At 41.7% G+C, this 17686-nt stretch overlaps 1 protein-coding gene across 4 annotated transcripts in view; it reads left to right on the forward strand.

Moving 5' to 3' along the window:
- The window catches only part of LOC140736070 (uridine-cytidine kinase-like 1), a 202126-nt gene that overhangs the window by 38909 nt on the left and 145531 nt on the right, over window positions 1-17686 (forward strand). The window contains exon 1 of one of the 4 annotated variants that reach the window (XM_073061804.1): window positions 8236-8546. The exons of the other annotated variants lie outside the window; for them this stretch is intronic. Coding sequence (XP_072917905.1) covers window positions 8419-8546 — 128 coding nt within the window. The 5' untranslated portion in view covers window positions 8236-8418. Of the gene's footprint in view, window positions 1-8235; window positions 8547-17686 lie in introns of those variants that run through there. 4 annotated transcript variants of the gene reach the window in all.

Here is a 17686-nt window from a genome sequence, read left to right on the forward strand (position 1 = left end):
TTGCTGAACAGTTAACTGCCGGTTAACTGTCAGCTAACTATTACTTGGATTGCACTACCTGTATGTACAATTTATATTTTCATTTATATTTATCATTATTATTGTTATGAGCAGAGAGACAACATCTGTCGGAAGTAAATTCCTTGTATGTGCATAGGTACTTGGCGATTAAAGTCTGATTCTGATGATGGAGCTAGCTGAGTTTGCAACTCTCTGCAGCTTCTTCTCTGCAGTGCCACCACCATACCAGACAGTGGTGCAACCAGTTAGAATGCTCTCCACGGTACATCTTTAGAAATTTGCAGGAGTGTGGTGACATAGAGTACTAGGTCTCCTCAAACTTCTAATCTCCTCCTAATCATAAGACCATAAAATATAGGAGCAGATTTAGGCCATTTGGCCTGTCAAGTCCGCTCTGCCATTTCATCATGGCTATTACAGTTTTCCTCTCAGCCCCAATCTCCTGCCTTCTCCCCGTATCACTTCATGCCCTGACCAATCTATCAACCTCTGCCTTAAATATACATAAAGACTTGGCCTCCACAGCTGCCTGTGGTAAGGAATTCCACAGATTCACCACTCTTTGGCTAAAGAAATTCCTCCTCATCTCCATCCTAAAAGGTGCTGTGTCCTCTCCCACCACAGGAAAGATCCTCTCCACATCCACTCTATCGAGGCCTTTCACCATTCAATAAATTTCAATGAGGTCATCCCTCATTCTTCTGAATTCTAGTGAATAAAGACCCAGAGCCATCAAACGCTCTTCACATGACATTGTTCAATCCTGGAATCATTTTCATGAATCTCCTTTGAACCCTCTCCAGTTTCAGCAAATCCTTTCTAAGATAAGGGGGGCCAAAACTGCTCACAATACTCCAAGTGAGGCCTCATCAGTGAAACTTTTATAAAGTCTTAACATTACATCTTTGCTTTTGTACTCTTGAAATGAATGCTAACACTGTATTTGCCTTCCTCACCACAGACTGAACCTGCAAGTTAACCTCTAGGAATTCCTGCATAAGGACTCCCAAGTCCTTTTGCACCTCAGTGTTTTTTTTAAATTTTCTTTCCATTTAGAAAATAGTCGACCCTTTTATTTCTGCGAATACAGTGCATGATCATATAATTCCCAGCACTGTATTTTATCTGCTATTTCCTTGCCCATTCTCCTAATCTGTCCAAGTCCTTCTGCAGCCTCTCTGTGGGAGGTGTTAAGGTATCCAGTGCTATATTGACAACTCTTTGAAAATACCAATGCAAGTTAATACCAGGCAAAATCAAACTACAATGACTAGATTATTTTAAGCTTTTAAGTGGGATGTCAAAAAATTTTAAAGATTGAAGAATTGTCACAGAAGATAAATTAAGGCCAGTGAAGATCGTTCGTAGTCATATTGAATGGCAGGACAAGTTTGCTGCTGCTTCTATTGTCTTGTGTTCACTGGGGCTCCTTTCTACTGGAGTATAAAATCATTGAACACCTTTAGTATGGTAGAAAGGTTCGATTTTCATATTATGCAAAAATATGAAGAGGAACAGGAAAGAGAACAGAAAGCATCATAGCAGATGACACCAAAGATTATGCTATGATGACACTGGAGCTGAGAAGTTATAAATATCATGAATGATTTGACTAGCTGGGCTTTTATCTCTAGAAGAGGAAGGGTGGCTCGCAAGAATTTTTTTCAGATTATGAAATGGTTTGTTGGGATCTAGAGAAGATGTTTGAATTGTGAGGTATGCCAAAACTGAGCATCATAAATATATTACGTTCACCAATTAATCCAATGGCATTATTCCTTACCAAAACAGTGTAGGTCCTACTTCTACAGAGTAGTTGAAAGATGATGTATTGATACAATTAAGAAGAGGATGAAGGGAATTAAAGATTTAAAGGATTAGGTGAAGAAGTTAAAGGAGCTTTGTATGGATCAGATGACCTATTTCTGTCTTGTGTGCATCTGTTTGTGAAGCTTCTGCTGAAAATTAATGCACACAATGAAGTCAGAAAATCTGAAAGAAGTGGGGTTGTAGTCTGTTTATTTCTGACTTACTCTCCAATGTAAACAACATAATCAAATTAATCCTGGTAGGCTTAACTTGGATGAGAAAAAACAGAAGGTGCTGGATATGTTCAACAAGTCAAACAAGACATCCAGAGTGATAAACAGAAAGAACAATTCATGTCAATGATATTTCATCAGAATTTGATTTGGGTTCTACCAGTGGATATGGATCCCAGAAATTCTTTTTGCTGTATCACCTTTTTAAGTAAGGTAAAATTGGATTCCTGGCTGAAATTTTACCTTATACCTTTTACCTTACGCCATTTTACCTTATTTAAAATGGTGATATAGCAAAAAATAATTCTGGGATAAAAGTGCTACGTCACCTTTGAACTGGAATGTAATGAACAATTGCCCTGACGCAAGTTTGAAGTTAAATGGTAAGATGTTGTATTTTGTTAAAACAAGGTTGCCCGCTGCTCTAATCACGTGTGATATGTTGGCAAACTTACAACTGACATTTCTTTCGCATGCAATTTAAGCTCGACAGGTATCTGTAATAACAATTATCAATGCTGTGGTTGCAGAATGATATCAATGGAGGTATTTGCCTTTTTGTAATAAACACTTCTCATGTTATTGGTGAAGTGAAAACTAAAAGCCACCTCTTGAAAAAGGTTGTCCCAGCAAAAGTCATTTTAAAAAAAGAACTTGACTCAATATTTAAATTGTTGCGAGTAAAAGTCAGGCATACAGGGTAGAGCGCCCTCTACTGCTTGTGGGATGTCTCTGCATTAGCATTCTAGAACAGTATAGAATTTGGACACTGCATTTTGGAGCTGGGTTGTTTATTTTCAACCTGTCTTCGGAATAATTCTGTTAACCCTGCCTGACTAATTTGATTGAATTTTTCCAGAGTTAACAAATGGTTATTAATGAGGACAATACAGTTGATGCAGTCGATATGAATTTCAGCAAAACCTTTAACCAGGCCCACTTGGAAAACTGGTCCAAAAGGTCATCCCATTGGATCCAAGACAAGTTGGCAAACTCAATCCAAAATTGACTGGGTCATAGGAGATTAATGGTGGGGAATTGCTTTTCTAAGTCCATGACTAATTGTGTAACACAGGGATTGGTGCTATGATAGTTTTGTATATGAATGTTCCCCCAACCTAGGACCCACGGAACACTTGTCTAACAGTATTGGTTAATGACATACAAACAGATGGGAACCCTGATTAGGAGGTGTGGTTTATACATCTGCTGATGGCATAAAAATTGGTAATATTGAAATGGGAGCGTAATCTTAGATTTTGAGATGGTTTTTGCATTAGTAAAATGGGCAGAGCAGTGTCAGATGGATTTTAATTCTTCTGATGATTGCAAGATGAGCACTGTGGAAGAACCAATGTCAAAACATGTATAATGAATGGTCGAGCCTAAGGGAGAATTGAGAAAGAGTTATTGATGTTGTACAAGGATCCCTGATAGTATTATCCCAGGTAGATGAGATGGTGACAAGACATGTGGGATACTTGCTCACAGTAACTGGAACATTAAATATAAGAGGATATGGTAGAACTTAATAAAATTCTTTGTAGGCCTCAGCTGGAGTACAGTATACAATCATAACGGCACACTATAGGAAGGACATAATTGATACAAAAGAGATTCACCAGGATGGTGTAGGGGATGGACTATCTTAGTTTTGAAATATTGGTTTTTCCTTATAATGGAAGATGCTGAGGGGAGACCAGATAGATGTATTCAAAATTATGGATCAGTGATGTGGTAAATAATAGGAATGTATAGTTGAGATATTAAACTGAAGGTGTAGGTTTAGGCAAACGAGTAGGTTTGGAGAAGACCTGAGGAAGAATTCTTTTCTTCCACAGGTCATAGGAGAGTGATAGTGTGGCATTGTTTTTATGAGTCCATCTAATCATGTAGGTTGAGGCTGGGACTTCTACTGCAATTAAGAAGCATTGAAGACAAGAAATTATATCACCAATGCCTTGTATAGAACATTATAGAACAAGTGCTGGTAAATGGAATTATTATTGTTAGGCACTTCATGGTCAGCATCGATCTAATGGACAAAAGGGCCTGTTCCTGTGATAAATCTGTGGCTCTACACCTAACGGAAATAAATGTGAGGCTGAACATCAGCACAGTAAATTAGCTCCCACCCCCTTTCTCTACAATTCTATCTACTTTAAAGAATTTTGCACAATATTTTACAATTTGTATCCTCACCATCTGGTTGTCATTTATTGTACTTTTTGTAGGTTGTGGTGAACAACTTTTAATTGCAGTCCTGGTGAAGATCCTTCCGTGTTGATATTGGGTAGGGAATTACAGCCATCCCTCACCACCACCCCCTGACAATGGAAGAATGGCAATACATTTCCTAGTCAGGATGTTGTGAAGGTGCCTGCAGTATTGATGTTCCCATGTGTTCAGGACCTTTGTCCTTCCTGGGTGTGGGAGATGCCAAGTGAGAAACTGCAACACTTTTTATTGATAGTACTCACTGTACAAATGTGAAGGGAGTGAATATGTAGTGGGTTGATTTGACTAGGACAGTGATAAGAGGCATAGATCGAGTGGATAGTGTCAGAAGTAAGATATTTACACAGGGCGTGGTAGATGCATGGAATGCCCTGTCAAGGGTGGTGGTAAAAACAGGTATATTAGAGACGTTTAAGAAACCCTTAGATAGGCACTTGGATGATTGGAAAATAGTGGACTATGAAAAAGCAAGGGTTAGATTGATCTTGGCGTAGGTTAAAAGGTCGGCACAACATTGTGCGCTGAAGAGCCTGTACTGTGCTGTAGTGTTTCATGTTGTAGAATGCTGTTGGAACTGTACGCTTCCAAGAGAAAGGGGAATGTTCACTGTACCACTGACTGGACTGGGTTAATAACGTGACTTTGTGGTGTTAGGAGATGAGTCACATGCCAAGAAATCCAGCCTGTGATCAGCTGGTGTGTTGAGGGATGTTTAGCACATTAAAGCATTTTTATGTACATTTATTTTGTTAACTTTTATTTTACTTTTTAAAAACATATTTGAACAGTTTTCAAACCTTTTGTTTAATGCATTCTTTTCAGAAAATGCACTCAGTGGCTACTTTATTAGGTACTCCCGTACACCTGCTCGTTAATGCAAATATCTGATCAGTAAATCATGTAGCAGCAACTCAATGCATAAAAGTATGCAGGCATGGTCAGGAGATTCAGTTGTTGTTCTGACCAAACATCAGAGTGGGGAAGAAATTGATCTTGTGACTTTGGCTGTGGTGCCAGACATAGTGGTCGAGTTTCTCAGAAACTTCTGACCTCATGGAATTCTCATGCACAACACTCTCCAGGGTTTACAGAGAATGATGCAGAAAATGCATTCAGTGAGTGGCAGTTCAGTGGTGTGTACGAGAGAATCTCTGCATGCACAACACATCGAACTTTGAAGTGGATGAGCTGCAGAAGCAGAAGACCACAACCATACAGCAATGCACTGAATGGCCACTTTATTAAGTACCTCCTCTATCTAATAAAGTGGCCACTGAGTGTGGTTTGAAGTGTTTTGATGCCAAGCTGTGAGAGGCCATCAGGGCATTTTGTATCTGTAGAATGTTGTTGTTGGGGGACTGGGTGTTAATGCTAAAGAGACTTGATTAAACTCTGCTGCTGAGATTATCACTGGCTGGTATTTTTGTTATCAATCCATGGATGAATGCTGACTACATTGTCCTGCGTGGCAGAGATCAGCAGAGTTTTGCTGATGAGTTTTGAATAGAAAACAGGGACATCACACTCTGAAAGGACTGGATCAAGAACAAGCTGAGTAGCTGCCTGCATTTTCTGGGAGGGGAGCAGTGGTGTAACCCACAGAACCAATACCTCACAGTCTCAGGAAACTCGGATTCAATCCTCACCTTGAGCGCTGACTGTGCAGAATTGGCACTTTCTCCGTTTCCTTCCGGTGCTCCTGTTACGTCTCATGCCTCAACTGGCCATTATAAGTTGTCCCTCGTGTGTGGGTGAGAGGTAGATTCTGTGGGTGCTGCTATGGGGAGAATTAAATATGGGAATGGAATAGTATCCATCTCAATTGGTAAACACAAAATACTCTGCAGGTGCTGGGGTCAAAGCAACACCCACAACACGCTGGAGGAACTCAGCAGGTCAGGCAACATCCATGGAAATGAACAGTCAACGTTTCGGGCCAAGACCCTTCGTCAGGACTGAAGAGGGAGGGGGCAGGGGCCCTGTAAAGAAGGTAGGGGGAGGGTGGAAGGAGAAGGCTGGTAGGTGTCAGGTGAATAACCAGTAAGGGGAGAGATCAAGGGGTGGGGGAGGGGATAGGCAGGAAAGGTGAAGAAGGAATGTAAGGGGAAAGCGCTATGGGTAGTTCAAGGAGACGGAACCATGAGAGAGGTGATAGGCAGCTGGAGGAGGAGGCAGACTGAAACTAGGATAGGGGAAGGGAGGGGGAGGGAATTACTGGAAGTTAGAGAATTCAGTGTTCATGCCTGACGCAGATTTGGGGACCACTTTGTTGAGCACCTACGCTCCGTCTGCCACAACAGACAGGATCTCCCGGTTGCCACCCACTTCAACTCTGCTTCACATCCCCATTCAGATATGTCCATACATGGCCTCCTCTATGGCCTCGATGAGACCAAACTCAGGTTGGAGGAGCAACACCTCATATACTGTCTGGGTAGTCTCCAGCCCCTTGGCATGAACATTGAATTCTCCAACTTCCGGTAATTCTCTCCCCCTCCCTTCCCCCATCCTAGTTTCACTCTGCCTCCTCCTCCAGCTGCCTATCACCTCTCTCATGATTCTGCCTTCTACTACACAGTGCTTTCCCCTTACATTCCTTCTTCACCTTTCCTGCCTATCCCCTCCCTGCTTCCGCTCAGCCACCTCTTGATCTTTCCTCTTACTGGTTTTTCACCTGGCACCTACCAGCCTTCTCCTTCCCACCCTCCCCCCACCTTCTTTATAGGGCCCCTGCCCCCTCCCTCTTCAGTCCTGACGAAGGGTCTTGGCCCGAAACGTTGATTGCTCGTTTCCATGGATGCTGCCCGACCTGCTGAGTTCCTCCAACGTGTTGTCCATCTAAATTGGTGTTTGGTGGCTATTGTAGACTCAAAGAGCCAAATAGCCTGTTTCTATGCGGTATGATTCTGTGACACATTCACCTTTCACGTCATTGTGGGATTGAATGGCCACTGATCTTGATGACGGCTCACTGGATTGCTCATCTTTCTCTATGGAACTGTTAGTAAACATAAAGAATGTTCTACGCCATCAGGACTGATAAGTAATTCCCTCGTGGAAGAATTTTAATTTATAAAAATTTTGCTGAGGAAGCTGTCAAATTAGTTTTCATGACTATCAGAGGGTGACATAGGAAGAATTAAAGCTGAATATGTCTCCAGTAACTTCACTTGTCATCGTGCAGCATTTCAAGTTTTTAAACTGGTTCACAAGGCCGGAGAAAACCTGAAGTTCATTTTAATTCCCAGTTCTGCCCTTACTGCATTGTCGCAACCAGCAACAACGTACCTTGTAGAGGAGCAGGTCACGTCCGACATGAGCTTGTACGTTTCCCCTTTTAGCTGCACTTCTGCAGATGTCAGAAGCTGCTGTCGGTTCCACAGAGGACTAAAGCTAACGATTTTGCATTACAGTTCCGTACAACTCCATACATATTTTAACACCACGGTTGCCGTGACTAGGTCATTTTATCACTAAATGCCAAAGTTTCAGTGTAGTGTGTTCCTGCTGTTATGTAGGGCACTAAATCAGAGTCTAATGAATGATTAGGTGTTGTGCTACAAGGTGGAGTGTCTATAAATTTAGTTTTGCGTGCAAGAGGCTCCTACAGGGATTGCCCGACTCAAAGCAGTAAAACATCCCAGGTGTCTCACTGTTTCAATTTGTGTGTGAGATTAAACACTTAGTATACATTAAATGGCAAGAATTCTGCACATTTGAGGCATTATCTTACAAATTCAGTCTGTTTATTTTGGTTATGCTATAGTACGTATCTTTCTCAAATGACCCACTGCAGCCAAATGTCATATGCAGATAACTGCTTACATCGAAATGGGCAGAGTGTCAAGGGTCTTGTATGAAGAGTTTGCTATTAATATCAGGTAATGAACTTAATCTGTGGGAAACATTATCCTCTTATCTGTTTTCACTGCGGTTGGATTGAGAGCCATTGCTTTCCACTCTTTTTTTAACCAGAAACAAAACCAGTGAGTTTCACTTTCTTTATTGGTTTCATTTCCTAGTTTCACGCAACATCCAGAATAAAGCTCCTGGAAGTCCTAGCCAGTAACCTGCCTCCCTGCAGGAATTGAGCAATGAAATAAAAGTCCAGAAATCAATGCACAGCAACACAGTGCAATGCTGCACAGTTCCTGAAAACAACCCTGTTGCAATTAGTATGAGCTCTCTCCCTGTTTACTCTGGTGCCAGGATATCTGGATGCTGGTCTCTGAGGTCGGATGGGAGGTAAGCATTTCTTTCATTTAAGTTGCATTTTATTTTATTTTGAGAGTGTAGTTGTGCCCAGTGGCCCTGCCTGCACCGGCAATTTACTCATGCTAGCTTGTAATTTTAATTAAAAATTAAAAGAAGTATGTTTCCACTGGATCTTCAGGTCAGTCAGAAAAGTCTTGTACTCTACTGAAGGGGAGTGGGTGGGACAGAGATGGCTGATGCAAGCATGGGGCCAGTGTACAGTAATTAGATTCCGACTGGAAAACAAAATTATCTAAAGCATGACGAGTATTATGATACGGTTACAGAGTGACAGCTGAGATATTGATGAGCTTCTGCATGTTCTTGAGTCAGTGAGGAATTGAGGAGCAGCTGACAGTGTTGGGAAGTGAGAATGGCATCAAAACAATGTTATATTTGTTACCTGATTCCACAGTCTTGATTCAGATACCGTGGTAGAAATTAAATTCTGTGTACACGAGCCCCTGCAGATTGATTTTTGAACTGAGATCCTTGGTGGTGGAGAAATCGGTGTTGCTGGTCTGAATCAATCACTTTTCTTGGAGTTATAGTGCTTGGACCGACCGTCTTGCTTCCTGCAGTTAGGTACTGAGATGATTGAAGCATCTCAGAATCAGGTTTATTATCACTGAGCATATGCCAAGAAATTTGTTGTTTTGCAGGAGTAGTACAGTGCAATACACAAAATAGACCAAGTTATAATAAGAAATGTATATATTTTAAAAAATGAAAAGAGGAAAATAGTGAGGTAGTGTTCATAGTTTCATTATCTGTTCAGCAGTTTTGATGGTGAAATGGAAGAAGCTGTTCAAGAAATGCTCAGTGTGGATCTTCTAGTCCGTGTACCTAGCTCTGATGGTAATAATGAGGAGAGGGCATGGAAGTGGGAGTCCTTGATGATAGGTATCACCTCTTGGAGGCATCACCTTTTTGAAGATGTTCTTGATGGCGGGAAACTAGAGCCCATGATGGAGCGGGTTGAGTTTACAAATGTCTGCATCTTTTCCCCATCGTGTTCAGTGGCCCCTCCATTCCAGACGGTGATACAACCAGTTAGAATGCTCTTCATAGTAACCAGCTTTTTAAAAACAAAAAGTACTTTTACAGATCTACATTTCTGAAGGACTTTGGACACTGTTGAAGTTGAATCATTGGGCTAATCCTAAATTGACATTCCTGACAGTTAATGATTGGTTAGTGATCTCCAATGCTGAAGAAACAGTGATAAATATTTAAGTAAGAATGACGTGTGATTTAGTAAGGAGCATTCCGCAGGTGGCATTCCCATGTGCCCGAAGAATTTATTTTCTAGTGGTTAGGCTCATGGGTTTGGGATTAGTTTAGGTGCGCAAGTGTTGCATTTAGTATGAGTTCTGGTGCAGGTTATTCCAGCACAGTAGACTTGTAGGTGGTGGAAGGCTTGGGATGTCAGGAGGTGATTTACTCATCACAGTTCAGTTGAGTTAATGGGGAATGATGTTTGGAGACTAGGAAGGGGTAATACCACAGGATGCCAAGAGTTGGGGATGGACTAATTTATCGGAGATTGTGATTGACTGGTATTTGTGCGATGTGAATATTACTTGTTGCTTAATGTTGTCTGGGTGTTGTTGCACGTGGATGTGGGTCTCTTACTGGGGAGTTGCTGGGGGCATAGCCGTTTACAACATTTAACAGTGAGTAGGATGACAGAGCGAAGTACAATTCATGCAGTGTGGTGAACTACATATACCTGTCTGGACACGCCCCCTGCTGACTGCTCCTGTGGCTCCTCCCACAGACCCCGGTATAAAGGCGATTGAGGCCTGAGCCCGGCCCTCATTCTCCAGGATGTAGTATGGTGGTCAACCACTGCTTGTCCTTTCTTCCAGTCAATAAAAGCCGATATCTCGCCTTCACGTCTCAGAGAGAGTTATTGATGGTGCATCATGCAGTTAAATTGATAATTCTTAATTGGGTGAGCATATGTGCGTGGATTGTGAGCAACAAAAGGAAAGGCATTGCTGATATAGATAAAGTAAATGGGTGAGGTGGTGTAATGTAACATGGGGAAAATTATGAAATCATCCACTTAATGTCAAGGTCAGTGATTTGCGCCTCACCACAAATTCAGTTCTTTACTCTATTTTGGGTCAAGGCTGTGCTGAGCAATCCTGTCAAAATCCAAACTTGGAGTACAGGTTGTTTGTTCAGCAGATGGTAGGTGATAACATTGTTGGCATCACTTCTCTGATGACACAATGTAATTAGTTGGAATGGATTTATCCTGCTTTTTTTTTGGAGAGGACACACCTGGGCAATGTTACACATGGTAGTTGTAGAGGCCGTGCTTGACTGGTGCAGCTTGATGAGAAATACAGCTGAATCCAGAATGTCAGTCTCCAATACCTCTGCTGAGATGTCAGTTAATCCCATATTCTTTGCTGTGTCCGTGCTGTCAGCCATTTTGTGAGTGAATCAAATTAGTTGAAGGCTGGTTTCTGCTTTGATCTCGAGGAAGTCAAATTGGTTAGATGATTGAACAGTACATCACAATATGGACTAATCCACTATGCTGTGCCACTGATATAAATCTAATCTGTGATCCACCTATCCCTTACCTCGTATACAACCCACAATCCTCTACTTTTACATATATTTACATGTCTAAGAGTCTTTTAATGTCCCATTGTTTCAGCCTCTGCCACCACACCCACCGGTATGTTCCAGGCACTTAACACGTTTTCTTTAAAATCCCTCTAACATCTCCCTCACCTTCTCCTCCTCTCACCTTCAACAGACAGTTTCTGAAAAAGGTCATTGTTGCCTTGAGGGAAAAAAGGTGCAAGCCCGTCACTCTGCTGGTGCCCCTCATGGTTTTATACCTCTATCAAGTCACCAATCACCATTCAAAGAGAAAAACCCAAGCTCACTCAAGCTTTCCTCAGTGGCCCCCATCACTGAGCTGGGGATATTCTTGGAACCTCCTCTTCCTATTAGATATATAATGACCCACTCATTTGCAAGTGGGCCTGTGGCAAGACCATGGAACTTTGATCTGACCAATTTGTTCCGAGATTGCTCTGATTTGTCTATTGCATGCCATTTTTGCCATTGAGCACACGTGTATCTCTTTTTGCTGCATCACCACCTCATTTCCTTGGGTATAGTGCTGCTTCCAGTATGCCCTACTGTGCTCCTTATCTGAAGATCCCCAGTTTTTGTTGTCATCCTTAGAAATTTTTATTTTAAGTTCAGATGAACAACTGCATTTAAATTCCACAGCTCCCATGGTGGGACTGAAGCCAATGTCTCTGGGTTACTCATTTAGGAATTCACTGACTGAGCCACCACCACAAACTGCTGCACCACCACCCCTTTTTAAAAAAAAAAATAAAGTGAGTTTGTTGTAATTATCTCCTCATTGACAATCAACACTGATACCCCTCAAGTATGAATGCTTAGCCCACTGCTCAACTCATTATTCTCCTGACTGTGGGGCTTGGCACACCTCAAACACCATCTATAAATTCACTGATGACACAACTGATGTAAGCAGAATCTCAGGTGGTGACAAGGAAGTGTACAAGAGAGACATAGATCAGCTGGTTGAGTGGCACTGCAACCACAACCTTACATTTAACACCGGTAAGACCGAGGAGTTGATTGTGGACTTCAGGAAGGGGAAGTCATGGAGATAATCACCAGTCCTCATCAAGGGATCAGCAGCGGAAAGGGTGAGCAGTTTCAAGTCCCTCGGTGTCAACATCCCTGAAGTTCTCTCCTGGGTCCAAAATAGTGGTGTAATTTTGAAGAAAGCTATATTAGGAATTTTGAGCAGATTTGGAATGTCACCAAAGTCTCTAACGGATTTCTACAGAGCATTCTGACAGGTTGCATCACCGCCTGGCTAGGAGGGGCACTGCAGAGGTTCATCAAAAGCTGTAGAGAGTTGTAAACTCGGCCGTTCCATCGTGGGCACTAGCCTCCCCAGCATTGAGGACATCTTCAGAAGACGATGCCTCAAAAAGGCAGCATCTGTCATTAAGGACCCCCACTGCCCAGGACGTGCCTTCTTCTCATTACTACCAACAGGGAGGAGGTGCAGGAGCCTGATGGCAGACACACAAAACATCTTAGGAACAGCTTCTTCCCTTTGCCCTCAGATCTCTGAGTAAACAATGAACTCCCTCTCTACTTCTCTCTTTCCACACTACTTTCTTAATTTTTTAATAAGTATTTCTAATTGTAAATTACAGTATTTTTTTGTACTACACTGTGCTGCTGCCGCAAAACAAGAAATCTCAAGACACATATCAGTGATTATAAACTTGCTTTTGTGTGTGTGTGTGGCCTCTGTCAGTCATGGTCGACTATGGGTACTGTGCTTCCGGTAGTCACTAGTTTGTCTAGCAGCATTGAGTATGGCTATTGAGGCCAATCCTGGAACGGCAGGCTCTGCCACAGTTGCTGCATGCTTATGATTCTGGTATGACAGTGGAGGAAATGAGATTAAACTCAAAATGGTGCAGGAGTCACATGGATATTATGCAATTCAAAGACCTGGGAATGAAGTTGAATCTTCGGTTGAGCATGGTCAGTGGGGATGGAGGAATGGTTTGTCCATATTTAGCCACCCAAGGGTTTTATATTCCTTGCCTTTGATCATGAAATTCTTTAGCTATAAAACAGCTATAGCACTCAACACTTCCCACCCCCGCACCCCCAACCAAGAAGTTTCTAGCAGGCTGATTAATGAGTATGCCCTACTAAAAACGTTTGCACATACAGCAAGTCTGTCATTGGTTGTTTAGTGAAGAGCTTTATGATTCGAAAAGCAGGAACAGGACTGTCAGTGGACAATAGCAAGCTGTGCTGTCACTGCAGTAAAATTGAGTTTCCAAATACATTCAAAGATGTAGTTTTTGCTTGTCTTGTTAGTGTCACAGTGGTTGCACGCGATGCACAATTGGACATTAATATAGTATAAAAAACACCTTTGCATCAACTGATGTGGTGTGTCAGCAAAGACAAAGCACATTAAGACGAGGCATGCTTCTACCTATTGTTTGATAACAGAGGAGGAATTGTGTGGGTGGTGGTATTTGACAAAGTAAGATAAGATAACTCTTCAACTGTGTTTGTTATTCCATATCTTTGTAGTGCTGACCTCATTTGGTTAACACAGTGGTTTAATTTCTGAATATACAAACAGGACCATAATATATAGGAGCAGAATTAGGCCATTTGGCCCTTCGAGTCAGCTATGCCATTCAATCATGGCTGATCCTTTCTTATCCCTCCTCAGCCCAACTCCCAGCCTTCTCCCTGTAACTCTTGATGCCATTAAGAACCTCTCAATCACCATCTTAAATACACCCAACAACCTGGCCTCCACAGCTTCCCAAGGTAACAAATTCACCACTTTCTGGCTAAAGTAATTACTCTGCATCTCTTTTAAAATGGATGCCTCTCTATCCTGAGGCTGTGCCCTCTTGTCCTAGACTCTCCCACCATGGGAAACATCCTTTCCACATCTACTTGGCCTTTCAATGTTCAAAAGATTTCAGTGAGATTCTCCCTCATCCTTCTGAGTTCCAGTGAGTACAGAGCCATCAAACGTTTTTCATATGATAACCCTTTCATTCCCAGAATCATCCTTGTGAACCTTCACTGAATTCTCTCTAATGCCAGTACATCTTTTCTTAGATAAGGACCCCAAAACTGTTTACAATACTCGGGGTGAGGCCTCACCAGTGCCTTATAAAGCCTCAGCATCACATCCTTGCTTTTCCATTCTAGATCTCTTGAAATGAATGCTAACATTGTATTTGCCTTCTTCAGCACCAGCTGAATCTGCAAGTTAACTTTTAGGGTGTTCTGTACAAGAACTCCCAAGTCCCTTTGCATCTCAGATTTTTGGATTTTCTTCCCACTTAGAAAATAGTCTGCACGTTTATTTTTTTCTGCCAAAGTACATGACCATGCATTTTCCAGCATTATATTTCAGATGCTACTTTCTTGCCCATTCTCCTAATCTATCTAGGTCCTTCTGCAGCCTACTTGTTTCCTCAACACTACCTGCCCTTCTACCAATCTTTGCATCATCTGTAAACTTGGCAAGATAGCCATCTATTCCATAATCTAAATCATTGATATACAGCATAAAAAGAAGCGGTCCCAACACTGACCCCTGCGGAACACCACTAGTCACTGGCAGACAACCAGAAAAGGATCCTTTTATTCCCACTGACTTCCTCCTACCAATCAGCCAATGCACTAATCAGGCTAGCAACTTCCTTGTAATACCATGGCTCTTACTTTGGGAAGCAGCCTCATGTGTGGCACCTTGTCAAAGGCCTTCTGAAAATCCAAATATACAACATCAACTACATCCATTTATCTATCCAACTTGTAATCTCCTCAGAGAATTCTAACAGGTCCATCCTTAAGGAAACCATGCTGACTTTGTCCTATGTTGTCCTGTGTACCAGTACTCCGTAACCTCGTCCAAAATAATTGACTCCAACATCTTCCCAACCACTGAGGTCAGGCTAACTGGTCTATAATTTCCTTTCTGCTGCCTTCCTCCTTTCTTAAAGAATGGAGTGACATTTACAATTTTCTAGTCCTCTGGCACCATGCCAGAGCCCAATGATTCTTGAAAAATCATTACTAATGCCTCCACAATCTCTACGGCTACATCGTTCAGAATCCTAGAGTGCAGTTCTTCTGGTCTGAGTGACTTGTGTACCCTTAGGTCTTTCAGCTTTTTGAGCACCTTCTCCCTTGTAATAGTAACTGCACTCACTTCTCTTCTCTCATACCCTGTATCCACTCACATCTCTCTTCGATTTTGTTTTTATATATATATATATACTTGAAAAAGCTTTATCTGTCCACCTTGATATTGTTTGTTATCTTGCCTTCATATTTCATCTTTTCCCTCCTAATGATTCTTTTAGTTGCTTTCTGTAGGTTTTTCAAAAGCTTCCTAATCCTCTATCTTCCCACTAATTTTTGCTTGTTGTATGCCCTCTCTTTTGCTTTTACATTAGATTTGTCTTCCCTTGTCAGCCATGGTCATACTATTTTGCCATTTGAGTATTCCTTTGTTTTTTTGGAATACATCTATCCTGCACCTCTCTCATTTTTCTCAGAAACTCAAGCCATTGCTACTCTGCTGTCATCCCTGCCAGCATCTCCTGTCAATTTACTTTGGTCAACTCCTGTCTCATAGCACTGTAATTTCCTTTACTTCACTGAAACTCTGTTACGTCAGAAATTACTTTCTCCCTATCAAATTTCAAGTTGAACTCAATCATATAGTGATCACTTTACCTTAAGCTCCCTAATCACGTCCAGTTCGTGACGTAACACCCAGTCTAGTATAGCTGATTCCCTAGTAGGGTCAACAACAAACTCCTCTGAAAAGCCATCTCACAGGCACTCAACAAGTTCACTCTCTTGAGATCCATTACCAACCTGATTTTCCCAATCTACCTACATGTTAAAGTCTATCATAACATTTGCCCTTTTGACATGCCTTTTCTATTTCCCATTGTAATCTGTAGTCCACACCCCAGCTGCTGTTGGAGGCCTGTGATTAACTGCCATCAGGGTGCTTTTACCCTTGCAGTTTCTAACTCAACCCACAAGGATTCAACATCTTCCGATCCTATGTCACATCTTTCTAACATTTGAATAACATTTTTAAAGAGAGATTTTCATTTATGAGCAGTCATACTTTTCTATTTAAGTCAAATACTTTGAAGAGCATTGATTATTTTAACAAAGAGAACATTGAGAGGAAGTCAACACAGCCAAGCTTTATTCAGAAATGCATGATTTGATAGTTATCACATTACAAGATGATATGTCGCACAAGGCACATTTTTAATTATCTTTGCGTGGGTTTGTAAACCAGGAGTTATTGATATGTGTCATTGGCATTAGAAGTTCACTGCTGAGAAAGCTGAACACAAAAATTTTTTTTTATGGCTTTTTCTGATTCTTTCAGAATCTTGAATGCCCATTGTTCCTTTTCATGCTTTGTGGCAAATCAGAAGGTATTTTTGCTGTTTCTTTAGCATTTGTTTTGTTTTACAAGTCCCAGTTGCTCGCTCAATGCTCAACCCAGTACAGATGGAAAGCGTGCGAAGAGCTTGCCAGATTTGAACTTGGCACCATTCACCTCAAAAGTCCAGAGCTGATGCCCCTCCACCATTGGTTGACTCTTAATGCCCATGTGCATATTATATTAAATCATGAGCAATGAACATTGCTGGAAATGTTGGGTAATATTGCCGAAACATAATTGTTCTTGAACTGATTGGCTAAGTGGTTCATTTTAGGGAGTAAATGCTTAGACTTGACCAGCTAGTTGCACAATGTTTCCCCCCAGTTGAAAAGCCAGGGACTAGGAGGAGTTTGAGAATTAAGAATAGTAGTAGGATTGCAGTAGAATTGAGGAGAAATTTTTTTCAATCAAAAGGTGGTGAATGCTCTACTTTAGAGGCAAGTTGTTATATTCATTCAAAATATTTGATGGATTTCTGTGCCGGAAAATGGAACTGAGATAGAAGATCAGCCAAGATCTAAAGAGGAATCGGCGCACAAGTGCGTGGACGTCAGCCAGGTAGAACAGTTTAAAAGGAGACTGTTATTTCTTCAGCGATTTGATCGAGGCACGACTGTGCAAGTGCGTGGACGTCAGCCAGGTAGAACAGCGAGAAGAGTTTAAAAGGAGACAGCTTTGTAGAGTGCGTGACTGGGTAGAGGGAGACAGAGTAGGAAGGCTTTGGCTCAACAGGGCTTTGGCGATAATGCGTCGAGGTCAGGTAGGTTATCTGTGTAGAATACAGACAGGAAGTATGTGTGTGAGGCCAGTGTTCTGTGCGGTGTCAGATGTGGGAAGTCCTGGAGACTTCCAGCCTCCCAGACAGCCACATCTGCACCAGGTGAGTCAAGCTGCAGCTCCTTGAGACCAGGTTACTTTATTGTCACCAAACAATTGATACTAGAGCGTAAATCATCACAGTGCTATCTGATTCTGCGCTTCACGCTCCCTGAAGTAGAAATCAAAGTAAATATAATAAAAATTCAAATTATAAATCATAATTAGAAAATAGAAAAGGGAAAGTAAGGTGGTG

Source organism: Hemitrygon akajei, chromosome 11 (genome assembly GCF_048418815.1).
Source record: "Hemitrygon akajei chromosome 11, sHemAka1.3, whole genome shotgun sequence".
Taxonomy (NCBI): Eukaryota; Metazoa; Chordata; class Chondrichthyes; order Myliobatiformes; family Dasyatidae; genus Hemitrygon; species Hemitrygon akajei.